General features: G+C 49.4%; 4 protein-coding genes across 8 annotated transcripts in view; all 4 read right to left on the bottom strand.

Annotated features, from left to right (window-relative positions):
- Positions 1 to 2552, bottom strand: part of HOXD3 (homeobox D3) — a 30582-nt gene extending 28030 nt beyond the window's left edge. Inside the window, exon 1 of the mRNA XM_061454181.1 lies at positions 1402 to 2552. The gene's annotated coding sequence lies outside the window, so the exon portion shown is untranslated. The remainder of the gene's footprint in view (positions 1 to 1401) is intronic.
- A 2330-nt stretch (positions 2553 to 4882) lies between these two features.
- HOXD8 (homeobox D8) lies at positions 4883 to 7240 on the bottom strand. 3 transcript variants are annotated; one of them, XM_061454170.1, is made up of 3 exons: positions 6665 to 7080; positions 6247 to 6394; positions 4883 to 5665 (listed from the first exon to the last, which is right to left on the bottom strand). In XM_061454170.1, the coding sequence occupies exons 1-3, from the start codon at positions 6770 to 6772 to the stop codon at positions 5370 to 5372; spliced, it is 552 nt and encodes a 183-aa protein (XP_061310154.1). In that variant the 5' UTR covers positions 6773 to 7080; the 3' UTR covers positions 4883 to 5369. The 3 variants fall into 3 exon arrangements, with proteins under 3 accessions (XP_061310154.1, XP_061310146.1, XP_061310138.1); XM_061454162.1 differs by having other exon boundaries at positions 4883 to 5662; positions 6247 to 7240; XM_061454154.1 differs by having other exon boundaries at positions 6247 to 7189.
- A 3477-nt stretch (positions 7241 to 10717) lies between these two features.
- Positions 10718 to 15779, bottom strand: HOXD9 (homeobox D9). Of its 3 annotated transcripts, XR_009743508.1 has the most exons (5): positions 15762 to 15779; positions 14159 to 14216; positions 12274 to 12864; positions 11199 to 11868; positions 10718 to 10973 (listed from the first exon to the last, which is right to left on the bottom strand). XR_009743508.1 is itself a non-coding variant. In XM_061454128.1 (4 exons), exons 1-4 carry the CDS (start codon positions 15762 to 15764, stop codon positions 11627 to 11629), a joined length of 894 nt encoding a protein of 297 aa, XP_061310112.1. In that variant the 5' UTR covers positions 15765 to 15779; the 3' UTR covers positions 10718 to 11626. The 3 variants fall into 3 exon arrangements, 2 of the variants coding, with proteins under 2 accessions (XP_061310112.1, XP_061310125.1); XM_061454128.1 differs by having other exon boundaries at positions 10718 to 11868; XM_061454141.1 differs by lacking the exons at positions 14159 to 14216; positions 15762 to 15779 and having other exon boundaries at positions 10718 to 11868; positions 12274 to 13041.
- A 419-nt stretch (positions 15780 to 16198) lies between these two features.
- On the bottom strand, positions 16199 to 19405 carry HOXD10 (homeobox D10). Its single transcript, XM_061454115.1, has 2 exons — positions 18550 to 19405; positions 16199 to 17101 (listed from the first exon to the last, which is right to left on the bottom strand). The coding sequence occupies exons 1-2, from the start codon at positions 19289 to 19291 to the stop codon at positions 16824 to 16826; spliced, it is 1020 nt and encodes a 339-aa protein (XP_061310099.1). The 5' UTR covers positions 19292 to 19405; the 3' UTR covers positions 16199 to 16823.
- Between the last annotated feature and the right edge of the window lie 6868 nt (positions 19406 to 26273).

The following is a 26273-nucleotide window of genomic DNA, read 5'->3' as shown; positions in this document are numbered from 1 at the left end:
CCTTCAGCAGCGGAGGGCGGCCGGCTACTGCAGAGCCAAAGCGGGAGGAAAAAGCGTCCTACCGCTTCCTGAGCTGGGCTCGGGCTCAGCAAGCTGGGAACATGTTCAGGGATGGATTAAATAATTTCTCCTGCTGCTTCAAAATATGTACCTGGGACACGACCCACCCCTTTGCATTCTCACTAGGGATGGTTTATTCAGGCGGTTTGCTTTACCGTTAAATAAGCGGCTGCTTTTGAGGTAAATTGCCGATTCACTAAATTTCTGCAGTGCAATGGCATAGTGCATTTCCATCGCTGACCAACGATGTAACAATGCCAGGCAGCGGATTTTCTACTGCGCATTCACATCTTGAAAATTAAGAGGAAATGTGTAAAATACATGTGCATTCAAAATAATATAATTCCAAAGGACCAATGTTCTACAGAGAACATACATATGTAAGTATGTTCTTACCTAAGGGTAGATAAGGGTAGATACACATGTATGGGTATCGCAGATATAGTTTATATGACTGCTCTACCTCCTCTACATATTTCAAAATAAACCTGGGTTGGGTGGAGGATTTTTTTTTTCCGGCAAACTCGTCCCCTATTGAGTCCCCCACGATTTCCACGCGGGTCAGCAGCCGCGCTGCGAAGTGTCCCCCTGCCGTGGCTCCGCGCAGCCCTCCCCGCTCTGTGCGGCTGCGGAGCCCGGCCCTTGTGCCTCCCACAGGGCCGGTCGGAACCTCACCCTTGGCTCATGCACAGTGAAGAGAGAAGGATATGCTAAACCGCCCCGGCGGGGCCCCGGGCACAACCACCGGCGCGACCGGCTCGGCGGGACCGCCCCGCGCCCTCCGCCTCTGCGGGAGCTCTGACCCCGGTTCTCCTGAGAAAACACCTGTTAAGCTTTAAAGTTACGCGACCGCCCTTCCGCCATGAGGAAATCAAACCGCAGCATCACCACACCGCGCTTCAGACGGGAAGGGAAAATAGTTCCCAAAGAAAAAAAAAGCCTTTTTTACTGGAAGAAACCCCGCTCATGAGAAATGCTGCCTGCGAGCGCTACGCCCCAGCCTTCCGCCCCTCGGGGCGGAGGGGCTCGGATCGCAGCTCCAGCTCGGGCCCCAACGCCTTTTCCGTTCCAGTCAACGCAGCAGCCTTATACACCCCGCGGCGTACCCACAACCGTTATTAATAACAATAACAATGCCAATAAATTACAGTAGCAATAACAGCAACAGTAATAATAACAATAATAGTAACAATAATACAAATGGCATTAGAGAAAATAAGGGACTGTGAGGGACAGGTGACCAGCGGGGCTGAAGGACAGGGCAGCCGTCGCCGTGCTGCAGTGCGGGACGGTACGCGGGTGCGGAACCAGCGGCAATCCCGAGGGGAGCCGAGTGCTTACCGGTTCGCGGCACTGCCCGCCGGCGGAGGAGCCCGGGACGGTCGCTGTAATCCATTTTGCACCCGCGTAGCAATCCGTGTGCCGGAGGATGTGTCGGCAACAAGCGGCGGGAGAGGAGCGGGGGGCTGGAGCCAGCGCGGCGGCGGGCGCGGAGCTCAGCGCATTCCCCCCCTGTCGCGGGAGAGGAAGCGCAGCGGGTCTGGGGACGTGTCAGCACGGCAACGGCGGGACCGGCCGCGGGCTTTAGGGTGCAGGGCACAAACATGAGGGCGACTGCCATACACCTCAGCCTAGACAAAGGTTAGAAAAAGAGGGGCTGAGGCTCTCTGAAGGCAGAATGCAGGGGGAAATTCGCCAGGGAAATCAGGAAAAGGCCATGAAAGCGCTCGCTGCCTGCACATGACCAGCCGCAGCCAATGACGAGCCCAAATAGGTCATAAAAAGGTCTATTACCAAGTTGTAAATTTTCTTCAAACAAAAAGGAATTTACTGCAATTCCTTGCGGATTTTGCACATACTGCTTCCCAGCGCCATGTTTCTTTCGCCTGCGCGCTGCGCTTTTACTGAGTCCCCGATCCCGCCTGCCCGCGGCCTGCGCGCCCCGGGCGCGGTTGCGGAGGCCCTCGAGCACGGCCATTCGCAGAAGATCCGCGCAGGGAGAAGGGTGAGCTTCCTCGGAGCCGCACAAAGAGGGGGACCGCGCGGCGCCGGGGGCTCCATGTCGGCCCCCAACGAAAGAGGGCTCTACCCTCATCCCCCCACCTCACCCCCCTCTCCGCTCCGGCTTGCCCTAAAAGCATCCACACTTGTTTGAGCGCCCACTACTGAAGCCGAAGCCGTTCCTGACCTAAAAATAGTCCTAGCTGCTTCCCCACCCGGTGTGCCCGTTGCCCAAGGGTGGTGGCGGGCGCTGACATCGCGCCCAGGCTGCCCACGGCCCCGCCGGTGGGGATGCCCCTGTCCCCAAGAAAACCTTACCGCGGCTACTAGGATGTGGGGCAAAATTCGCAGAAAGTACTAGAAAAAGCTAAAACCTGCCCCGTGTCCACAGTGAATGCTCTGCTCGGAGATGGAGTATTCTTGCTCAATTTTTGTTCTAGACAATAAACAGATCCCTCCATCAGTGACCGCCGTGTTGATTGTACCTGCTTCGAAAATAGAGCTAACAAAAGTAAACACTTCCAAAGATGGAAGATCCTTTTAGCACGCTGCTTCTGGCAGTTGCACACCCGTGAATATCACAGGCGTGTGTCATGTCCCTCGGCGGAGGTACCGGCACCGGCACCGTTCGCGGCCGCTCTGCGGAACCCACGGCAGAGCTGCCCAGGGTGGAAATGGAGAAATACCGCGGAAACCAAAGGTGTGGTATATCCGCACTGCGGCCGCCACAGGCGGCCTCTTTCCTCCATTGCCTCCGCTACTCGCACAGCTACGGCTTTTCTCTGCCAAAATACCACTGCCTGCTCCGGATCTCGAGGAGTCCTGTTAATCTGGGGCTTACTGACAGCCCGGGACAATTTCTGGATCAGTTTTCTTTTTGTTAGCAAGACTCTACGAACGATTCAGCTGCCAGGCTGTAAGGGGGAGCTACCTTAACAACTACATTAATTTTTATTGTTTTTCTTAATAAGACAGGGACTATTCCAGTTACAGCTAGGCCTTTGCCGTTGTGCGTGCAAGGAAGTCAGCTTTTGTCTACGTGGCTGCGTTCCCAGTCGGCCCAGGGTGAGCGATGCTTAACGGAAACTTCCCCAAGAATATTCCAATTTTATTCTCTTTGTCTGGAAATTAAAAACAACCACAGCATCAGAACTTTCCCGGATAAATATTAGTGCTCGCCCAGGTGTGCAGGTCTCCGACACGCGCTTCCCTTGTTGCCGTCCCGGTCTGCGGCACTGATATCTCTGTGGCAGCGCCTGCAGGGACCTGCTGCATCAGGGCTTGGCCACAACCGCAGCGCAGGGCAGAGGCTTTTACCCTGACCTGAGACCCAACACGCCGGTGTCAGTGGCAACTGGTATTTTGAAAACCAAGGTGGAGACTGGGTTTCCTAAACTGCGCCGCCACCAGCTCCACATCCTTCCTGGACATTAGGGGTACCCGTGTATTTATGCAAATCCATGCAGCAAAATGTTTACTTCACCTCTTTGCTGCAGTTTCCCCTCTTTTACAACCTTTAACCAACTACGTGATTAAAATAAACCTAGAACAATAGCTCCGCTTGCTTGTGACTCCCTCTAGAGCTACTGTTTTGCAGGAATGGAAATGTGCCTGGCTCGGTGGCGGGAACGGGGTAAAGGGAAGGGAAACGAAATGAACCAAGCCCACCATACAATTCCCGACACCGGGCATGGCGATTCCCGCCGTGCCGGATCTGTTCCCTGGAGCGAAGCGGTGGGCGCCGGAGAAGGGCCGTAGCACTGGGCGCGGACGGCGGAGGCAGGCACCCCTCCAGGCTCCTCGATGTGTTTTCGAGTGGGGCCTGGCTCGGCCCTTAATAGTTTCCCGGGCAGATAATGTAAATTTCTCGTGTTCGTGGCAGTGGCTGGCGCGTCCCTCAGGTCCCCTTCAGGTAGCCATCACTCACGGGGACGTGAGGCCGTGGAGAAAAAATGACACAAATATCTTAGTAGGGTTTTATACCTCATACCCCAGCGCTCTGGCTACTGTTCCTAAAAAGGACTGCTGTCGGCCATCCTCTCGGATATTGCAGGCTGCGGGACCTCGCCGAGGAGCGGGAGAAAGGGGAGGGAGGGGAAAAGGGGAGATAAACCGTTTTACTGATCAGAGCGGGCTCCTCTCCCCTTGGCTGCGGGGAATCTTGCGGGGAATCTGCTCTCTCCGGCTGTGGCCTTCGCGGGGAACGCACTCAAGACATGCGATAATAGGGGGAAAAACGCCCTTCTCTCCGTTTACGTGTGGTTTGGGAGCACTAACCATTACAGCTCCCGAGAAAACTCCACTTAAGGCCACAGAAGCTTTTAATCTCTCCACTCGTCAACCATCCGCAGGGTCGTTTACGCCGGGTTTGGCTGCGGATGGAAGCCCAGCACCGATCAGGAGCAACGCTCATCTCGGCAAGGCAAAGCCCCTGTCTGGTGGCAGCAGCCCCCGGGCCCGCCGTCCCGCAGCTCAGGGAGGGTGGGAAAGCTGAAAGCAAGGCCCGGGCGCACACACCGAGGGGGCTCCCGGGACCGGGCCGCAGCGTGGCTCAGCCAGAGAGTGGGCCCTTGGTCCCTGCTGTCCGCTGCTTCCACCACGATCCCGCAGAGCCATGTCTGGAGACTCTGGCGGGGTGTGCAGGCAACAGGGAGAGAAACCCAGGATTTGCAGCCAATGTGACCTTCCCAGACCCCACCGAAACACCCAGCACAGGGAGAAGTACAGAAAAAGGCGCAGGGGGGGTTATTCCAGACGTGGAGGGGCAGTGAGGTTTACTGGAGGAGTGAATTACGAAAAAGATACGAAGATGCCGATACAGTTTATATTTGAATAAATTTGGTTTATTTTCATCAAATATCATAGCAGAAGGTTAAATATACTTCTAAGTTCTTCAAATTTATTAAATTTATTTAATTTAGTCAACATAAGAACAAGAATTAAAATAGTACAAGTGCACTTGATTAATAAACCGTCGTTAAATGTCTTGCTTATTGGAATTCATTATTAGGAAGTTTATGTTGTTTCTCGCAATCACCGTCTTTTAAGATTGGGAAAAAAAAAATAGAAATGTATTGCTACAAAATCTGTATCAAATTTGCAAAAAGTAGATGAACTGTTAAATCTAGAGATTGTTCCGGATATGGTTAAAAACAAAACCATAAACTGAAGCACCCGAAGCAGAGAAACGTCAAGCAGAGGTACACTCGTCCCACGGCAGGACCTCGTACAGGGGGAGACAGGCTGACATGTCGGGCTGTGGCGCTGGTTGTTTCTGATGGTCTTTGCAAAGGCTTTTCGGGCAAAATTTAATTCGTCTGGCCCTCAGCTCTGTCTTCTTCCAGATCATGTGCTTTCTTTTTGGTCTCCCCTTCCTTTCCCTCCTGTCTGGAAGCGGGGAATTTGTCCTTGTTGTTCTCTTTTTTCCATTTCATCCTCCTGTTCTGAAACCAGATCTTTACTTGCCTTTCGGTGAGTCCTAATGCATGGGACACTTCTATTCTCCTCTTCCTGGTCAGATAGGGGTTAAAGAGGAATTCCTTTTCCAGCTCTAGTGTCTGGAATCGACTGTATGTTTGTCTTCCTCTCCTCCTACCCGGCGCTGCTGTTTAAAACAAAAACACAAGGTTTTGGAAGTTGGTGTGGTCGTTCAAAACCAGGCACAAGCAGGGAGCGAGGGCTCGGGCCCCTCTGGAATCCCTCGAGAGAAGCCCCACAGAAACGCAGGGAGAAAAAGCAAAGAGCTCGGCAGAGCCGAGTTCTACACACGAGTGCGGGACAAACAGCAGTAGCAGATGCACGAAGTGCCTCGGCTCCCCATCCCTCCACTGGGCTTTGCGGGACCGAGTCACTTTATTATCTGATGACCGGTCCCCCGGCCCTGCTCCCTCCCTTTCGGACGGCTGCGGCAGGAGCCGGGCGAGAGCGGCAGATACACCTCGGTGTCCAAATGGACTTTAAAGCTATTCTTGGGGTGACAGCCGCCTTCTGCTGAGCTTTCTGTTTGCTTACTGTATCGCTTTATTATCGCAAGCCACCGCGGCGATAGGAATTGCGGGGAGAGACGCAGGGAGCGAGGGCGGCAGAGGCAGGGAGCGAGATGCAGCAAGAAAGAAGCGGGAGGAGGAAAAGAAAGTTTCGAACTCAGACGTGAGATGGAAGCACAAATTTTTGACTGCGTCCAACCTTGTGGTCTCATCCAGGGAAACATTTGAGCAGGAGACGAGCTCTGATTTAAGTGGTCTGGTTCCTCGCCAATATTAGCACTGGACGATTTACAGTCAGGATATTGTACCAGCTCGGCCTCTTGCTGTGTCGTAAAAATCTGCTGTCTCTGTAAGTTATCGTATCCATAAAATTTAGCGGGCTCCCCGTGACAGGTAACCCCGCTGCAGGGGGCAGGAGGCGGAGGCGCGGCGGGGGGAGGAGGAGGCGGCTGGTAGGCGGCCGTGGGGCTCCCCCCGGCCGGGTGGTAAAAGTCCGCTGCTGCGCCGCCGCCGCCCCCCGCCCCTCCGGGCGCGGGGTGCGGGAAGCCGGCGGCGGCCGCGCCGTTCCCGTAGAGCAGGGCGGCGGCAGCGGCGGCGGCGGCGTGGCGGCCGCTCACCTCGGGCGCGAAGTGACAGTCGTAGTACGGGGGATTGATGGGCTCCCTCGCCGCCGCCGCCGCCGCCTTGTACTTGGAGTACAGCGGGTTGACAAAGTAGGAGCTCATCTGGGAGGGGGCAGCGGCGGGTGGGGGCGCGGGCGTGGGGTGCTGCTCCCGCCGCCGCCGCCGCTGGTGCCTCTACGCTGCGCTCATGCCGTCGCCGCTCGCCAGTGCGCTCACCGCTCCCGCTCTCCGTGTATGTGGTGACCAGGACTGGATTATAATCGCTCCCAAAATGACCTGCCTCACTGCTTTTACTATTTCCTATTAGGCACACAGCAGTCCGCGCACACACACACACATACACACACGCTCATGAGCTCAGGGGGGACTTTTGGCTTCAGTTTACATGTGCCGCTCCTCAGGCAAGAAAAAAACCCGGCCCAGTCCTGCCCGGATCCACCCCAGCCGCTGCGCCTCCGCTCCCCCCGCCGGTGCGCGCTCGCCAGGAGCCAACGAAACCCCCGCCGCGCACAGGCGAGGCAGCCGCGCAGATCCCGCGCGATAACCGCGGGCGCGCTGCCCGGGGCGAGGCCACTAGGGGCCCAGGGCCGCGGCTGAGCTCTGAACCGCGGCCTGCACCGCCGTTCGGCTAGGGAGGCCAGCCGAGGGAGCCGGTGCTCGGCGCACTGAGCCGGGGGTGTCGGCGAGGGCAGCCGGGGAGACCCCGAGGGCGGAGGGGTGCTGCGGACCCTCCAGTCATTCCCTTGCAGGCGAGCAGAGCGCTGGGAAATGAGATGCACATTTACCCTTGACGCCGTGCACGCATGGCTGAGGCTCCAGGTTAATTGACAATGGAAATCATGCCTATGAATATACTTTCCATCATTTCACCCTTGGTGGACGTCATTACCGAGGCAGAGAGAGGGAGGGAAAAATAAAAAAAAAAATAGGAAAATATGTGGATGAGGGGTTTGCATCGCTCGGGGACGCGGTCCCAAATAAGCGAGCCCTGTTATACGAGAGGAAGGAAGGAAAGCGCTGCGCGGTAGGCTCGGTTCTGCCCCTGCTCCTCGGGCTGGCAGCCATCGCGGGGCCCCGAGCCTCGAGAAGTGCTGTCTCCAGCCCTCTCTTCGCTGCTTTGTCCTGCGGTGGGAATCGGCTTTTTGGACAGATACCCCCAGGAGGTCGAGTCTGCCCTATTTTGAAGAGAAACGAAAAATCTAGGTGAAATACAATACGGGCCCCGCTAGAGCCACGTGTGACCATCTGGTGTGAATTGACAAAAAAATATTTGTGGTTACATAAAAGGCATCGCAGGCTCCTTCCCCATCACACTCTGCTCCCCCACCCCTCCGACCTCCCGGTCCCCATCACAATTAACTTGCTTTGTCTAGGTGACCAGCCCTGCTAACCACCACATGAGTGCCCGAACGGGCGCTAGGCCCGCAGCGACACCCGCGCCCAAGCAAGGGCCCGGCGGCCTGGGACACACGCCTTTTGGAGCCTGGAAAAGGCTCAGGGACAGCCGGGGAGCAGGCGGGTGGGGGGTGTTGGAGTGAGAGAGGCCCGGAGGTGGCACACGGACTTTTAATGCTACAAGGATAGATAGAAGCAGAAGCAAAAGGCCATAGCAAGAGAGCAGCAAGAAGGCAGGAGACCAGGCCAAGCTGTGTGTTGGCAGAATGGCGGCAGCAGGGAAACTGCTTCACTCCGCACAGAGGCGCGGAGGGTCAGCGTGGATGCTTTCCACATCCACTCCAGACCACCCGCCCCCGATGTGTCAGCACTGCCACTCGCATGGGGCTGCAGTCCCAGCAGCGGTTCTCCGCGGCAGGGGAGAGCGCAGAGCAGTACGCGGGGCGCGGAGCACGAGGCGCGGCGGCGGCACTAAAGTGGAGCGCGGGCGCCCTCTGGCGGTGTGTGATGGCAGGCAACGTCCTCCCGCCCCGCGCTGCCCGCAGCTTCCCGGCCCCGTGGCCGTTCCGCGGCTCCGCCAGAACCCCGAAGGGACACTGAGGGACGCCGGCCGGCTCTGCACTGTCCCGGCGGGGCCTCAGCGCTGAGCGGTCCTTCCTGTGCTAGCTGGTTCCGGAATGGTTTTCATTCTTTTTATTTTTCCTTTTTTTTTTTTTCCTTTTCCCTCTTTTCCTTCCCCCATTTTTTCACCCCCTTTTTTTTTTTTTTTGTCTGCCGGACTTCAGAATGCCATTTTCTTAGCACATTTCGGTGACCGTCTTTTATTTTTTTCTCAGTGCTATAATTAACTACATACAAAGAATGCGCCTCGTTTACACATGGCAGCCAGCAAAGACGCCTGAGCTTTGAAGACCGCTGCTATCGCGTTTTCGATCGTGTTTCCCCACGTATTACACCACGAATTCTCCATGTGTGGCAGTTTCAGAGTTACACGGTTTTGTCTTGAACATGTTATTTCGTTTGCCCATGCATTTCTGTATTTATGGATTGACTTATGTAAACGAAAGTAAAGATGGATCTTTGTTCATCCTCCCCCCCCCCTTCACCACACATGCCTGTGAATTATTCGGTATGATGCGTGTGCACGCGACTGCGCATATGTGCAAACATATATTAACACAACCAACGGGTAACAATTAAATTATTGTTCAGTTTGACACAAAAAGTCATTTCCCTGGAAAAACCGCGTTTCGGCTTTCAAGACGTTTGGTTTTCTTTCTGCCATTTTGAAACAACGCACACCATATTAGAAATAGGTAAACAAAGGCGGGGGGGGGAGGGGGGAATAGACAAGGTAGAAACTGTCAATCTGCCAGAAATAAAATATTTAAAAGAGATGGTGTGGACTTGACAATTTCTTACCAGAGCCTTTGCTGGAATCAACTGTTGTGTGGCAAGAATATTGTTTACTTGTTGTTAGTTATAGATCACCCCCCTCCATAGTTATTTCCGCAAACACAGAGGCTAACGTCGCAGTGGAAGATCCAATAAAATACATTTCAACAAATCAGGGGACTTTGTAAAATCTCTCAGTTCAGTGACCTTCGGGTCTTTTTTGAGTCTGTTGCCTTGGCCCAAAGCTGACATATTGAAATTTATAGTCCAAGATTTTAAGACCTAGTTTGTCTGGATTTTTTGGCCTTTCCTCCCCCCTTTTAACAAACACAAACATCAAAATAAGGTGGTTTCAAAGAAAAGAGCCATAGCATATCGTAAACTCATTAGGTCCAGACGTCTAGCCATCTCAATGGTTTTATTATACCACGGTTCTTCCTGTTTTAAAAGAATTATAGGTATCTTCTCCACAATGGATGGGAAGCAATGCAACACCTTTTCCTGGAACTGCAGGCTTTTGCTCTTTTTTTTTTTTTACAGAGGTAAAAAACATTAAACACCAGGTCTCTCAGCTCTCCCCTTATTCTTGATTTAACCGAACTGCTCGTAAATATTTACGGGTCCTTCATTTTAATGGTTACTCTTTAAACAAAGCATTTTTTACAATGAACTTCATCTCAATTATCTTGATAAAGTCATGTGAGCTTATAAATGCAGAAGGCAGGAGACACGTTGCTAAATGAACTCTCTCCAACAAAGCCGAACGTTTGGAAGCAGCCGGGTCCCCCCAGAGCCCTCCAACCTCCAGATTAAAGTGTAGAGATTTGAAGCGGCCCCCAACAATAAAATAAGTTTAAGCGAATAGGCGTCATTTTTCTCCATTGGTTCTGGAGGACCGGTGTGGGAACATTTCCTAAGGTGTCCCAAGAGGTGGCTGGTGTTTCAGAGAGCGCTGGTAACCCAGGCGCTCAGGAGGGGTACGCGGCCCATGCACCTACATGGAGAGGCCAGAGCCGGCCTCGCCACCGCTGCCCTCCGAGAGCAAACTTCGATTAGGCGAGAACGGCGGGGGAGTGATTTTCCTCCGGCCTTTTTGGCTGCCAGAGGTGCTGCTGGCCCGGCAGCGAGGCCGAGCTTTCCCGCGGCCCCAGCCCGGCAGTGCTCGGCCCGCTGAGGCCCCGCGGGACCTGCGCGGTAGGGTCGGCTGCGCGAAGAGCATCGCGAGGGGCGCACAGATTTGTCCTCTCACGGCAGCGCTGTCGTTCGGTCACGGCAGACTTTATTGTGTAATAACTGACAACAATTACAACAGGTCTGTAGTTCGAGACACTGGGCAGTTAATACAACAGTCACCGGGGGCTGGGTCGCGAGCTAGCCGGGGACCGGGAGGCGTTAGGCCTATTGCGAACGGATTCAGGGATGAGACAACCTCCTACCAGTGCACTAAAGGTGTGTGTGGGGGACAGCTCGTGGCCTCTCTGTGACATCTATTGCGAAGGAGCGAAATTCAGACCTAGAAAGCAGAGGTTTTGGGAGAGGTTTCCTCTTAGTAAATCGTGGACAACACAGCACCCCGTTGATTTAAGTCACTGTAATTTAATATATATTTTATTACCGTAATTATAATTAATTCCCTTACCTTTATTTTGGCAAAGTAACTATCTAGACTACATCACTTTTAAGGAACATGTCAAACATTTAGCATCAGATAGAGTTCCCAAAGCTAACGTGCACTCACAATATCAACCAAACGGTCTGGGAAGGAGGAAGGGGGGATGAAGCGATTCTGCAAAACACGTTGGCGAGCAAGACAATATTTCCGAAAATACCTGACATAGACCACGTTTCACTTCTAGCTAAGGAAAAAAAAAAAAAAAAAGGACCAGATTGATTTAAAGTTCCTGGGAGAGATGGGGGGGGGACCCGGAGGAGGAGGAGAAACGTATGTGGGGCTGAGAGTACAGGGGCAGAATGAATAAAACCAAACCAACAAAAAAAGAAAACAAAGAGAAAAAAAGAAAAGAAAAAGAAAGAAAGAAAGAAAAAGACCCCTCCCCTCCCCAAAAAGGCAACTCGACAACCAAAAAACCCAAATCCAAAATAAAACCCAAACCTTCCAAACTCAAATCTAAAGCAGCATTCCCCAACTGCGTTTCTACCCCAGCGTTAGTCTCCTTTATTGCCCTTCTCCTTGTTCATCTTTTTCATTTTCATTCTTCTGTTTTGAAACCAGATTTTGACCTGTCTCTCTGTGAGATTTAAAATCCTAGCTACTTCGTAACGGCGGTCTCGGGTGAGGTACATGTTAAAGAGAAACTCTTTTTCCAGTTCCAGAGTTTGATACTTTGTGTAGGGACAACGCTTTTTCCTCGTTGAACGAGCGTGGATCCAGTTTGCTGCAGGATTATCTGGAAGAAGGGATGTATATAGGGAAAGGGGGCCGGGGGCGGGGGGGTGGGGAGGAGAGAGAAAGGTCGTTAAATTAATTTAACGAAGGATGGACTGTTTTCACAACTTTGGAGGAATTATCATAAAAGCCTTAATGCCCCAGTCTGTTTACTGTACAAATGATGTCTTGATGGTAGGTGGTTATGTGGAGTCTTTTATGGGTGCTTGTTGCTGCTTGCGCTGGGGTAGGCGTCTAGACGTTTTTATAGGTTAGTAAAACTATCAGTTTTGCACATTCGAGCCTTACAGGTTTCGGCAATAAATCAAAGGGGCAATTTCTTTCTTTCTTTCCTTCTTTCTTTCTCTCTCTCTCTGCCCCTCTCTCCCTCTCTCTCCCCCCTATTTTTTTTTTTTTTTTTACTTACTTGGGTCAAGTTGCTGCTGTTTCTCCTCCTTCAGATCGCTGCTCGGGCTAGGGTTGTGGCTGCAAGCGGCGGGGTCCTTGGAGCTGCCGGCAGCCGCCTTCTCTCGGGGCTCCTGGAGGAAGGAGCTGCACGTGTACTCGGGCACACCGATCCCCTGGGACTCCCGGGACGAGGAGCACTCAGTCCTTTTGGAAGAGGAGGAGGAGGAGGAGGAAGACGAGGAGGCGGCTGCTCCCGTCTCCGGCTTTATCCCGTAGTGGCGCCCGTTTGAGGAGCCGGAGCTGGAAGCGGAGCCGCTGCCGCCTCCGCCGCCGCCCGGGAAGCCCGGGAAGGGCTCGATCCAGGAGCGCACGTAGCGGCCGGCGTCGGCTGCCCCTAAGTGGGGCTGGTGCATGTAGGGGTGGTAGATCCCGGTCATTGCCGCAGACGGCTGAGGGTGAACCGTGGACCAGGAGGTGGAGAACACGGTGGATTTTGGTGCAAAGCTACAGGAAGAAAAATCTGAACTCTCTGCAACACCTGATGGCCTGGAGGTCGCACTGTGACCTCCCTGGACGAATCTACTCCCGTAAACTTCTTCGCTTTCATGGCCTATGAGAGAATCGACATAATAGTTACTTATGGTGCCACTAGACGACATTTTAGGCTCCCCTCGTAGTCATATAAAAGGTTACACTGTTAACTGTATATGATACCCTCCCGGAGAACAATCGTAGTATTTTGCAGACTGCAACCCTCAACCATTGGTTGCGCAGCCCACGTGATCATATTTACCAATACTGAGAGTAAATCAATCCGCTAAACTGGGGCTGCTGTGATTTAAAAAAAAAATCATCATCAACAACAGCCCCGCACAGCGCTCCCGGACCTCGCAGGGGCCGCCCGCTCTACCCGCCCTGCCCGCCTGCCCTGCCCTCCTTGCCCGTCCTCTCTGCCAGCTTGCCCACCCGCCCTGCCTTGCTTGCCCTGCCCGTCCTCGGTGCCCAGCCCTGCCTGCCCGGGCGCGCCTGGCGTGGCCGCTCTGGCAGCCCACGGCCGCGGCGGGCGCGCACTATTTCTTCACCTCCTTTGAGTGATTTCTGCCACTCATTTCTTAATCAATGAGAGGCAGGGTGTTTAAATAAATCCAACAGCCTTGGCTTGCTAATCACACTCCAAGCTGCTGAGGAAACCCGCTGGGAAAGGGGGATTCTTGCCTGTAAAAACAAACCATCGCAAGCTGGGACTGTAACGACTTCTCATAAAACAGGAAAATGTTACAGTAAAAGCACATTGCGGTACTTCCATATTTCAGAGCATGTGCGGGTATTATTATCTGCTCCCCCACCTACTCTTTGACAGAAAGTTTCCATGGAAAGGGTACACTTTTAAAAAGAGATGCCCATTGTGTTGTTTTAAAACAGGTGGAAGACCTCTGTAATGATTTTATGCCTTTCAATAAAAATTTTATGAGGTGTATTTGATTATAGATTAATGTGTCCCTAATAAAACGGACGGATGGAAACAGCAAAACCTGTGTCTCCAAGCACAACTGACGTGTGGCTGAACACAGGCTCCGGTATCTGCGAAACTTTGGGGCTACGCAGCCCCAGCGCAGCCCCCCCCGGCTATGCCCAGCGCTGCCCAGCCAGGCCCGGCTACAGGCAGCTCCGCGGCCGCGGGGCAGGGGCAGCCCCCCTCCCCGGCAGAACTGACTCCTCCGCCCCTAGCTAGTGGGGGAGCTGGGCCGGGCCGCGCTGGCCACGTTCAATGCCTACGTGAGATTTTTGCCCGCTTTGCTGTCTTTTCCTTCCTTTCCCTTCCCTTCCTCCCCTCCCCCCCCTCCCTGCCCGGTTAGCCTTCCCCGAGTGACACGGTGCCCGGTTAGTACGGAAAACCAGATTACCCATGGTCTTCTCCCCACGCCTGCTCTGCCGAGCGAGGGACGGCGGCTGTGCCGGGATCTGGAGGAAAGCACACGGTTAGTGGGGAGCCCGCCGAGAGCACCAGCGACAGCAGCGCTGCGAAAACACTTCCTACTCCCAGGCCGTTATGAGGAAGGGACTGAAATTCCTGTTTATTTAATGATTTATTACTCTCTGGGGTTGTTTTCTTCTTTTTTTTCTTCTCTTTTAAACCTTTTTTTAAAAAAAAAAATCCTTTTTTTTTTTTCCCCTTGTGGTTGTTTGTTTGTTTCTCTCCTCACACTTCAGTATTTTCCTTTACTTCTCATACTTCTATATTTTTTTCTCTAGAAGCTGGGTTTCTGATATGGCGAAAAGTTGTCCCTCGCTTTACACAGATAAGAATTTATAAAGCGGGCAGATTAAAGTGAGCCTCCTTTTTTCTATATACGTTAAACACTTGGTATGGAGCCAGCTAATTACTTCCCACTGCTGAAACTTCGTTGGTGATGTAGCCAGTATCTTTAAAGGAAAATAAAAGACGGTTCAAATGTATGCAATATTTAAAGATATGGGGGGGGGAGGGGGGGGCGGGGGCTGTTGAGCACCGGTTTTCTTGTTTGTTTTCGAAAGGAGAGCAAGCACAAAATACCTACGGGCTTACGGCTCCCGCAGCATCAAAATTATGATGCTTTGGTTTGAGGAATATATACCTCTGCCCTACGAGTGAACGTGCACATGAGGAAGTATTGGCCTAAATTTAAGTACTTAATTGATATAAATTTAAATCTCAGCAACAAAAGAGTAAAATGCAACACCACCAGCTGCAACGTGACCAGTACTAGTGCCACCAAGTCAGACAATGTTGGCACTATCTTGCTTTTAATTTCTTGATTTAGAAACTGCTTAGGGGAGGAATGGGCGCTGATGGTGAGTGAGCTGGTTTCTCAGCGCGAACAGTAGCCGCGCTATTTTTCCAGTACTGTTTGAAGGTGAAAGTATGCCCAAGTATTTGCACTTCAATTTGGAGTCATGTTCATTTGCAAGCCATTTGCAGTTCTGCTGAGTATTTCTCCTCACACAGGCACTCACCCGCTCCCTGTCTCACGCACACCCTTCCTCAGCAGAGCCCTGCGAATAACATTTCTCAGCTATGTACAGAAAGGGTTAAGAGTCTTGAAAGTCATTATCTGGATGTGTTCTACTAAAATGGAATTGCGCTAAATAAAACGATCTCTGAGTAAACAGAAACGGTGCAGGGTGACAAAAGTAGGTTTGAAGAGGCCGGTGTATTTTTGTAAGCACGCTTGGAGCGTTTCTGCTCAAAAAAGCCAACCTTGCCAGACGTTTGAGGAAACATTTTTACATCCACCATCTTCCGTAAGCTCTTGAGCTGATCAAGAACCGAACTCCTTAACATTTATCTTATGCCCAGCTTTGCATGTGGCATGATGGGGTTCTTTTAAGAGAGTACAGACACGAAATCAAAGTCTACACATTGTAAGCATGCGGTGACTGATATTTTTTAAATCAACATGCGAACGTCAAATAAAATGACATACATATTGCTGACAGCTTGTAGTAGAAAGAATTTTTATCACTTACCATTTATGAGTTGATTGGATGAGGATGTCCAGTTGAGGTCATAGTATTTTACTACGTTTTTTATTTTTTGTTTCCTTCCTCCCTCTCTCTTTTTTTTTTTTTTTTTTTACATTCAATTTGTCAGACTGGGAACATCACACAACATTTTATCAATTAATCATTTGTTTACAGGCACAATTATAAATGAATCAGATTTACATCGTTTCCCGCCCCAGTCTCCACCCCACCCCTAAAAAAGGAAAGGGGAAGAAAAAAAAACAAAAAAGAAAATAAAGGAAAGGGGGGAGAAAGAAAGAAAGAAACTCAGGCAGATACACACAAAGACCAGAAAATGTCAAAGAAGGTACATCAGTCCAAAGAGCTGCTCACAGAGAAAGACCAGGAGACCAACCTGCATCTGTACTTTCAGTATTTGTAGAAAACCAAAGGAACCGCAGTAGTTTACAGAGTTTATTGCATTATACATGCGAACAGAACATGCACAAGTAGGACATATTGCTGCTGAACGACTACTATTCCACATATGCACCACAAGGAAATGTCTACAATGGAGAAGAAGGGAATATTCCATTTTACGAAGGACAATCTCGAAGTTCATTTGCGAGGATAGTTACCTTATAATGTGCTTCTCTTTCCCCCCGCCCCCAAAGTTTCCCTCCCCCCCCTCTTTTTCTTAAAGTATTGAATGTACTCCAAACGTTATGGCCCGTGTAACAGCCCCACATAAATACCATTTTGTTAGTAAAAACATGAAAAAGTCACATTGCTTGGATGTTCGACAGTTCCAATAAGTTAAGACCAAATGATAATATTCAATAATAGTTACCCTGCATTACGATGAGAACAAAAATAAATTACACGTGCTAGGTTTTATATATACTCGTCATAGTAATACATATTCACTTGCAGCGCTAAAAGAAGGACGAAAAGTCACATTCTACCAGAAACAAAACAAAACAAAACATAACTGGGAAATGCCGGGTTTTGCCACAGTCTCTCCTGCCTTTAACAAGTGGCGGTGCTGTGCCCACTCCTCACTGGTGCCCCCCCCGGGGTTAGGGTTTAAGAGAAGGTCAGATTAGCGGTCAGTTCCCGGATTCGGTTCTCCCTGCTCATCTTCTTGAGCTTCATTCTGCGGTTTTGAAACCAAATCTTGACCTGCCTGTCAGTGAGGTTTACGCTCTTACTGATCTCTAGACGGCGCTCTCGAGTGAGATACATATTGAATAAGAACTCTTTCTCTAATTCCAGTGTTTGGTGCTTAGTGTAAGGACACCTCTTCTTTCTGCCACTCTTTGCAGTTAGCCAATTGCTTGTTGGAGTATCAGACTTGATTTCCTCTATCAAAATCAAAGAAGGAGAAGAAGAAGAAAAAAAAATCAAAAATACCTCAGGCTGTTAGATTGTACCCTTGGCCATGACCCCTCCTCTGCAGTGTCTGGCAGATATGGTGGATGCGGGCACTACACAGGGCTCGGGTGCGGGGTGGGCACTGGGAGGGGACCCGCTGCCAGGCTGGGCTTGCCTGGCCCCGCCACCCGGCCCCTGCCTGCGACCGCCCTGCACTCCTCCTGCCCCGGCCCGCAACTGACTCTCCACTTCTCAGCTGGCGTTCAGCATTTCAACAATATTTAACCTGCCATCAGCCCCGTGGCCGGATTTTAACGGGCCTATCCCCGCCATGGCCGCTTCGGGTTCCCACGACAGTTGCTAGGAAAATATCCCAATCACAAAATCCCCTCTCTCTGTATTTGGAAGCAGCATCTCCCCAGCCATCAGCTGAATTACGCAAGCACACCTAGGAACAGACATGGCCGTTTTGCCAGCCAAAATGACATAAAGACGTTCAAGAAACTAACACCCACAGCTCTTTTTTTTTTCTTTCTCTTTTTCCATTTTCTTTTTAGATTTTCTTCCCGCCAGAAAGAAATTTGCCCCACATCAACCTAGACCTGGGATGCTAAATATAATTCAGATAAAGAGAATCTCCATGCACACGTAAGGTAAAAATCGACCTAGAGGTTGCAAAGTACATTTTTATATGGAAAAAAAAATTCCCGTTTTAGGATTCTTCGAAACACGCCGTTCAAAAGGAAAGCTTTAGTGCACTTTTAAAGGGAAAATAAAATCAGATTACACCACCTTTAGCTTTCAAGCGCATTTCAAAAATACTGTAGCACTTCTGGAGACAAACCCAAGGTTATCTAAAGCATCACACTGAAACATTCCATCTTTGGACCAGGCAGATAGCGGACTGCTGCTTTCATTGTGCTTTTATTTCCAACTTTAACCAGCCTGGTAGCACCTATTCCTCACCTATTTTAATAGGATCGTAATTAACTTTAAATGCAATCAAACCGCAGTAAGGCTCAGTAAAAAAATATAAACAACAACAAACAAAAAAAAAAAATCAGCGAAATCTTACGAGAGAAAACTTGAGCTGGTCGTATTTTACAACCTCCAGACCTGCTTTTTTTTTTAGAGGTATGGAGCTGCTTTTGGCTGCTGCAGCGCACTAAGGAGCAGACGGCTATATTCCCCGCACCACGGAGGCTGTCTGCAGGTCTGCATGCACAGGAGAGGCAGACCCCTACAGAAAATCCCTGGACCCTTTAGTGTGGCATTTTTTTTTTCCTGCCAAAATCTTCAGCGATACAGCACCTGCAGCCCAATACTCCTTTGCATTAAATGTGATGGCTGTGATGCTCGTTAGTATATTCGAGCCTGCTTTATGGTGCTGGCGTGTTGGAGTTACACCACGGCACGGTTTAAACTCGGTAATACAGACCTTTACTCTCCTTCTCCTGGACTTCTGGGCTGGACACGGAGCCTTCGGGCAGGCAGCTCCGCTCTTCTTGCAACGTGGACTTGGGCTCGGGACTTTCCACTTGAGAGACTTTAGCGGTGCTGTCTTGGCTGTTCGGGTTTTCATTCATTTTCTTTTCCAGCTGAAGTTGAGCAGATATCTGCGGTTTGGAGCTGCCGCGAGGGTTTAACTGTAACATTACAGTTGAACTCGTTTCAGGGCTATTATTGTACTCTTGGGTTTTCCCAGTGGCGTAGGTCTGGCTCAGTCTAAAATATCCTGGGACGGGAACCTCGGGGTTCTCAATGGGGCATGATTCAGACACCAGCCTCTGGTAGGAAGGGACGTCTGCAGAAATGAGTTTGGATCTCTTATCGGAATACATGCAGCAATTGCTTTCTTCTTTAATATTTGTAGTGAAGGAACAAGTGGGGACCTGCTGTGTAACAGGTTGCTCTATTCGACAAGATCTGTTCGGGTCTGTCCAAGTGTCTACTTGAGGTATATAAGGATGTACATTCATACCCATATTTTGGTGATTAACTTCTCTTTTAGCCAGAGACGGAAGGAGTCCACAGGTTTGCATCCCATACGTCCCAATGTCTGTGCTAGGTGGCATATACATGCTGGCGCTGTTGGAGTAGAAACTGTCACTCCTGCACGCACTGATGAGAGAATCTACTAAAAAAGTATTAGCGGCAGGAGAGCTGTTGGGAAAGGACATTTTGGGGCGGAATTTGAGGAAGAGAGATTGTGTCCTTTGTAGGCTGACATCTCTAGGAAAACATTCCCGTGTAATTGCGGATGCCTCCGCGCGACCACATGACAGCCGGGCCAATGGCAGCGCCCGCCGCCCCGCGCCCCGCCGCCCCGTCGCTGACGCGCCCCGCCGCGCCGCCCCGCCGCGCCCCGCCGCGGTCAACAGCGACCCCTAGGCCGCCGCGCCGGCACCGCACCGCCCCGCCGCGCCGCGCCCGCGCTGCGGCAGCCGGGCCGGGCCCCCCCCACAGCCGCGGAGCCTCCGCGAGTGCGGAGCACACACAGCTCCCCCCCCCCCCCCCCCCCCCCCAAACCACCTCCCCGGGTGGCACGGCGGGCTGAAAACCAAACCGCCGCTTGTCCGCCATGGCTCCCGTAAAAGCCCCGCGCCTGACAAGTGCGGGGACAAAAGGTTGCGGGATTTATTAATGCGTATTAAGGAGAATCAGGGGCGATCAATAAAACCCTCATCTACATTCTTGGGCTACTTGGTAATTTTCTTGCTTCTGAAGCTTTTTCCAGAGTTATACCCTCTGTTGCCGCGCACGGGAAGATATTTTATTAACAAATCAATCCAGACTTTGTAAAGGATAAGATTAATAGTTAAGATTTAGCATAATGGCGTTCGCGTTATGAATTATTGAAAATTATACTATTGATTTTTTGCCTTGCTGCTAACCGAGAAGGTCAATTTTTGTTTTAACACAAATTGTCAAATATTAAAAGCTAGACTTTTGTCATAACTCGAGTTTTATAGGGAAGCCACATTCCTAAAATTATTTTACTATGCTCTCGCCCGACCGTCTGGGAAAAGGGAAAACAAAAAAAAAAAAAAAAAAAGAGGAAAAAATAAAAAAGAAATTAAAGACATTTAAAAAAAAGAAAGTGTTTTTTTTTCACTTGCCCTGGAAACCGAAAGCATCATAAAGATAATTTCTCCTTCTGTGGTGTTGCTCATTAAAAAACATACAGAAACTCATAGCCTCATTGCAACTCTTTCAGCAACTTTTTCTTTCCTTGTCTTGTTTTTGAAGAAGAATGACAAATGCATCTGTATGATAAAAAAGAAAAGAAATACCGAAGGCAACAGCAACTGTTTACATGACAAACCAGAGTTTTCAGCCCCAACATTTTAAATCTGTTTTACTGTTTCCCCCCCACACCTCCTTCCCCTATCTACACCCGCATCTATTACAGTTTAAATAGTGACGGCGCAAACTGTTTATTACTCTTTCTCCCTTGCTTTTCTTTTTTTTAATTCCCCCTCCCCTTGTTTTCTTGGTGGGTTTTAGGTGCTTTTGGTGTGTTCTCTTTTGGTTTGTTTTTTGTGTCTCTGTGTGTGTGTTGTTTTGGTTTGTAGGCTTTTTTTGTTTTCTTTTTTCTTTTTCTTTTTCTTTTTTATTTTTCTTTTTCTTTTTTTTTTACTGTACTCAAAGTGGGGTGTTTCCTATCTGTGGCTGATGCTGTCAAGGACTCTTATCCAGACAAACTGAACTTGTTGATAATTTTTGTTTCTGATTCCCCCGCCTGTTTATTTTGGGCCTTTCTTGCATTAAAACGCCCTTTCAGGTCCCCAGAAGCAGGCAGCACGTGAAAGGATTTTAAAAAATTTAAACGCGCCTTTCACACGGCGGAAAACCCACCAGCGTAGTTTTACATTTTCCCCCTTTCTTTGGCATTTGGATGTTTTGCACTTTTACCGTACACTTTGCACTGCTGGAAACAATAACCCTATTTAAAATTTCGCTGTGGCAATGAGACAGACCCTTTAAAACCTTATCGCAGCTGTTCAAATACAACATCATTGTCAGGTTAAGAGCCAGAGTCTTTTATAGCTGCAGTCTCCGGCTCCTGGCTCGCCTAAGAGTTTAAATATTACCTTCGGCATAGTCGCTGCTCTCAAGATCTTCCCGCAGCAGCATCCCCTGCGCCTGGCGCGGCCCCTCCGCGGGCGCGCTCCGCCGGCGCCGAGGGTCGAGCTCCGCCGGGATGGCAAGTTAAGATCATTATCAGAGCCATGGCTAAGATTTCCCTGCGCTGGAGGAGGAGGAGAAGCTGCGGCGGAGCCCACGACGCTCCCTCGGAGCCCCGCATCCCCCCCTCGCTTTCCAGCAATTTCCTCTTCTGCAACAACAGCCCGGACAACCCACAGAGTTTAAAGAAACAAAATACTATTTTCCTTGACACAGTTTAAGACTCGACTGTTAAATCTAATCAGGAATTTTATGCCCATCAAATGGCTCTTTCATAATCTTTATTTACACTTGCAGAAAAGGGGGTCCCAGAAATATCCCAGCTGAAGTGTGAGCCCAGAGCTCTACAGCGGGTTTCGCCCGGCAGCGAAGTTAAAACAATAAGCAAAGGCTGCGCTTGCCTTCCACGCCAGCCTGGCCGGTGCTGAGGGAGCTGACTGCTCGGCTCCTGATTAGACATGAGGGTTCTTTGATTTTTTCAACTGAAAATATGCATTTCTCGCATGTCACTACACGGGATCTCAGCTGATGGTTGCGATGATAATGACTTAAATATCGTATTCAGGACTGGTAAACGGCTCCGTAAGACACTTCGCTCATGATAAATCATTACGGAGTTTAAAAGCTGGCAGCATTTTTTTATTATTGAAAATGAACAGTAGGAAAGTTTAAGTTTGATGTAAATAGAAGTTGAATAAACATGTGAGAGCCACTGGGGAACTGGGGACTTAGGCTCTGGGCATTCAATGTCATTCTTGTTCTAAATCATATTAAAATGGAATCAAGTAATTAACATTAATAAATAAATCAATATTGTGCAATAAATGAGATATACAATCTACATTAATATAAAGGTTTGGCTCTCAGAGCCCCATATTTTTCCCAACGAGGGAGAAAAAAAAAAAAAACAAAAAAAAACCCAACAACCAATGGGTCCATGCAGATGTAAATCACTGTTTGTAATAAAGCATAGGTGGACATTACAGTTTTCTCCTCTAGCAAATGTCAGGGCTAAAACTTGAGGTTACCAGACGTGGCAGCAGGGCTTAATTTTCACTGCCTTATCTTCCTAAACCTTATTACTGGTGATATGATTATTATTTCTTGTCTCGGCTGTGCTGAGGATTTTCATAGTTGCAATTTGCTCTGTTTGTGTCTCATTATGTGAGGGGGATGGGAGCGAGGTACGAAACAGGCTAGATATTTTGCAGATGCCTTCAGTAACAAAGGTGTTGAGGGAAATATCTTATTTAAAAACCAGGCTGGAACCCAGGAAGCTTTTAGGAAGTTTCCTTTCATTTACTCGATTTCAGCATTTCATTTAAGGTGTCTTTAAAGGCGAGGATAGTATATTTTATGCCATGATGTTATATTGCAGGGAGATTGAAGAATAGTTTTTATTTCAGGGACGAAAAAAAAAATTGGCTACGATATCGCGTCCTTTCTTCTTTTAATAATACAACTGTCACGTTGCCCAGATTTCTATGTGCCATATTTTCACAGACAGTCGGCGTCTGGGCTGAGGGTTCAGATTCCCTGGTTTTTTTGACCGAGGGGGTCGGGGCAGACCGGACGCGGGGGGGTACGGGATGACATACTGATGACATTATGCCTCTTCCTAAATATGAAAGCTTATAAAATAAATAAAATAGTATGATGGCCTTTTCTTCAAAGGTGTTTTTGAGCGTGAGGATCGCACAGGAGCCCAGACTGTCCTCTCACCATCACCCGAAGCCTCAACCCTTCCTCTATTGTATTTCTATATTTCTGCGGACACAGAAGCGAGTATCTGCTATGATGAGATTTTAGCCTGTAAGTTGGCCGCAGATGCAGACCTCAGCCTCGGTATTTGGGCTGCGTATTTATCTTTCGGCAGATTCCTGCCGCATGTGTAGTTTAATCAGAAAAGAAGCAAATATCCATTTCGTTCTCCTTAAAGGACAAGCCCATAGACACTTGGAAATAGCTCACAGCTTCTTCTGTCTAAAGGAATAAAACAGAGAGGGGGGGGGGGGAATAATAGAAGAGGTTATAGGATCGTGGAAATCATCACATTTACACGAGGATTCAAAAAAGAAGCTGCATTTCCATATTCTGGTATATAGTTGTTTGTTTTTTTTTAATAACACATCCTGGCTCCCATCACTCTTCACATTCGCTGCGATCAGCCTCACTGTAACTGCGAGTTGTTAAAGCGCCTCGCATGAAGCCTGATGGGTTTGGGGTTGGTGTGGATGCTTACAAGGAACACTCCCAAGCCAAGAAAAACAAACACAAAAACTTCGCTAAACGTTTCCCTCTCGAAATGGGTATCTCCACCGAGAGACCAGGGGATTTTCCTTCGGGATCCGGCTGCGCCTCTAAGGACTACCTTTGGCGTCAGGGATCCCAAGGATTTCAGATTGTACAATGCCATTTTATTACCGACGGAAAGGCTATTTCTAGGAAAGTGTTAACAATGAACTTCTAAAAACAAACCAACCCCAAGCCCCCACAACCCAGCAGACAAAGTGCCAGCAAATGTTTTCACGAGAGAAGGGCCTTTAAAAAATGCAGAATATGGCTGAAAGAACGTGAAATAGATTTCGATTTATTCTGGGAAAAAAAGCAGAAAGCAGCGAAGCCCTTTCTTTCCTCACATTCTGACCAAAAGTGCGCACTGGAGGGAAAATGTAAAGAAGAAAATCAACAAAAACCGGAACATGCTCGATCACTGGAGAGCATCCAGGAAATTCATAAGCTTCACTTTAATTTTCTAATCTCTACTTTCATTTTAATAGATCTCCATAGTACTTTTAAAGAGAGGGATTTCATTCAGGAATGCCTTGGCAAAGTGATGTTCGAATATTAAAAAAGATTGCCTTTTTGCTTTAGTCTCTCGCTCTTTCTAAAAAAAATAAGCCCTCTCTAGGATCTAACAGTAATCTCCCCTTAAGTACAGTGTGGCTTTAAAATTATGCTTTCTGTGCCTAAAGGTTTATTTTAAGAAAAGCCTGGATTAAGAGCCGAAGATGAACTGTGGAAACGCATGGGGTTTGTATTACTTTTGTTTCACTGGCGTTAAGGCTGCTCTTAAAGGAATGAACATAGTTTCGTTCTAGGGAACGAATTCGGGATATAACTGGAGTTTTGGTGGCCTTTTTTCTTGCTTAAAATTATGGTGGGTTTTTTTTTAAAGCTCGGATGCATTATAAAAGATTACGACCAAATTTTTTTTTTCTTCTCCTTTAAAGTGGCGTATTTCTCCATCCCGTCACGGTTATGGGTTATTTGTTTAATAAATCTTTTTGATGCTTTATTTTCTCATTTGGAAGGCCCTGAAATCTTATCGTTACTTATATATTAGCTATTTTACTAGCAGTGAGGTTATTCTCAGGGAGCCGGGCGGCCGTGGGCGTTGCAGCGCCTCGGGGCGCCTCCCTGTGGTCGCGGAGCTCACTGCCGCGGCCGCCCGCCTGCCTCTCCCGGGGTTCTCTCTTCGCGGCTCCGTCTGCTCCCGATCACGGGTTTCTCTTGTTCTTTCTAAATAGAAACGTAACCGTGCTATCCTTGAGCGTTTATGCAAGATTAATGCTGAGTTGTTTCTATTTCAGCGGCTCTTTTTTTGCGGTGTCTTAGCATTTTAAAGGCGTATTAATCCGCTGAGGTAGACTGTTAAAGCGCTGCAGGGAGCAGAAAAATCAAACGCCTCGTTCTTGTCCTGCGGATTAAGGCTCGGGAGAGACGCGAGAATTTTGCTATAAGGTCAGGCGAAACGCTGTGAGAAATTCCCCGCCGCTTCGCGCATTTCTAATTAATGGGCTTTGTGGAGAAACGCATAGAGAGACCATCTTTCTCCTTACATTACGAAGCATTTCCTACAGCTAACCTATTATCATTTTGAGAAAAAAAACTCAACAAAACAAAAAAACAAAACTCAAACCTCATCCCCAAACCCTTTTTGTTTTATTTTTAGAGCTAAAAAAAAGGAGATCTGGGGCGAATTTCTGTGAGCGGAAGGGAAGGGCAGGGGACGCGGGAGTCGGCGGGCCAAGGCGGGCGCGGAGCAGAGCGGGGCACGCTCCCGCCCACCGCCGAGAGCTCACCTCGACCCGGCCGGGGCTTTCTCTGCGTTATGATGCATTTGCTAATCCGGCCAGCTATGCGGTAATAACTGTGTGTGTGGTTGTGCGGGTGTGTGAGAGAGGGAGGGAGGGAGACACAGAAAGAGTGAGAGAGTGGGTGGTGGTTGAAAATAACAGAGGAACCTTAAGGCGCCTAATTATTCAGAAAGGTTAAAGGTGATGACCTTGACATTTTGGAAGTTCAAAGGCATACACTTATGTTTTTCTTGCTAAAGCGTTTAAAAATATTTTTTTTTAAAGTCATGCCTCCCTCCGCTTCTATTTCTCCATTTTTTGAATTCTCGGGCTTTTCCTGACTTATTTGTGCACTTTTGCCTTCCCTGCGTGCAAGCGTAGTGAGAGCCGCCGCTTCGTCCTATTCAAAACAGGCAAATTCTTTCCTCACTCCTCGCCTTTATTGCACATTGCGGAAATCTCTTTTTCACCCACCAGAAGGTGTATAATATAACCCAATTAAGCTGTTTAGAACCTCGGTTTTTATGGTGTTGTCTAGACAGTTCAAGGTTTTGTAAACAGCCCAGCCAGGTCACGCAAGATAAAGCGGCGCGGAGCAGAGCCCTGCCGGATGCCGGCCCCCGCGCAGGGCCCGCCGCAGCCGCGGATGGGGCCGCGGGCTGCGCTCCCGGCTCTCCGCTCGCCCTCCCCAGGAACGGCATCCAAGAGATCCACCCGCCTGCCTCCAAAAGGGTCTCTTCTTTTTTTTTTCTTTCCTTCCCCTCCCCAACTAGTGCCAATTGTTTATAGCTCCCTCTTGTCTGCCTCGCTCCGAGCCCTCCGTCTTTCTGCCTCTCTCTTCACTAACAAGTAAACAGCCACTGGCGTTGGGGATTTTGGCCTTCCTGTGAGACTG

Source organism: Pezoporus flaviventris, unplaced genomic scaffold, assembly GCF_033815535.1.
Source record: "Pezoporus flaviventris isolate CSIRO_AGI_PZ_B2104156 unplaced genomic scaffold, CSIRO_AGI_Pfla_v1 ptg000001l, whole genome shotgun sequence".
In the NCBI taxonomy this organism is placed as follows: domain Eukaryota; kingdom Metazoa; phylum Chordata; class Aves; order Psittaciformes; family Psittacidae; genus Pezoporus; species Pezoporus flaviventris.
The sequence above is the reverse complement of the archived record's forward strand: the minus strand, read 5'-3'. Positions and strand labels throughout refer to the sequence as shown.

What these genes read in the sequence shown, in the direction of transcription:
- HOXD8 (XM_061454154.1), bottom strand. Translation starts at nt 6,772, where the DNA reads ATGAGCTCCTACTTTGTCAACCCGCTGTACTCCAAGTACAAGGCGGCG. An exon ending in TCCCTGGATGAGACCACAAG is followed by an intron (nt 5,666 to 6,246) that starts GTTGGACGCAGT and finishes TGTTTTAAACAG; the next exon opens with CAGCGCCGGGTAGGAGGAGA.
- HOXD9 (XM_061454128.1), bottom strand. An exon ending in GCGTGGGGAGAAGACCATGG is followed by an intron (nt 12,865 to 14,158) that starts GTAATCTGGTTT and finishes ATTCTCTCATAG; the next exon opens with GCCATGAAAGCGAAGAAGTT. An exon ending in ACAGCAGCAACTTGACCCAA is followed by an intron (nt 11,869 to 12,273) that starts GTAAGTAAAAAA and finishes CCCTTCTTCCAG; the next exon opens with ATAATCCTGCAGCAAACTGG.
- HOXD10 (XM_061454115.1), bottom strand. Translation starts at nt 19,291, where the DNA reads ATGTCCTTTCCCAACAGCTCTCCTGCCGCTAATACTTTTTTAGTAGAT. An exon ending in CCAGGAGAAGGAGAGTAAAG is followed by an intron (nt 17,102 to 18,549) that starts GTCTGTATTACC and finishes TGATTTTGATAG; the next exon opens with AGGAAATCAAGTCTGATACT.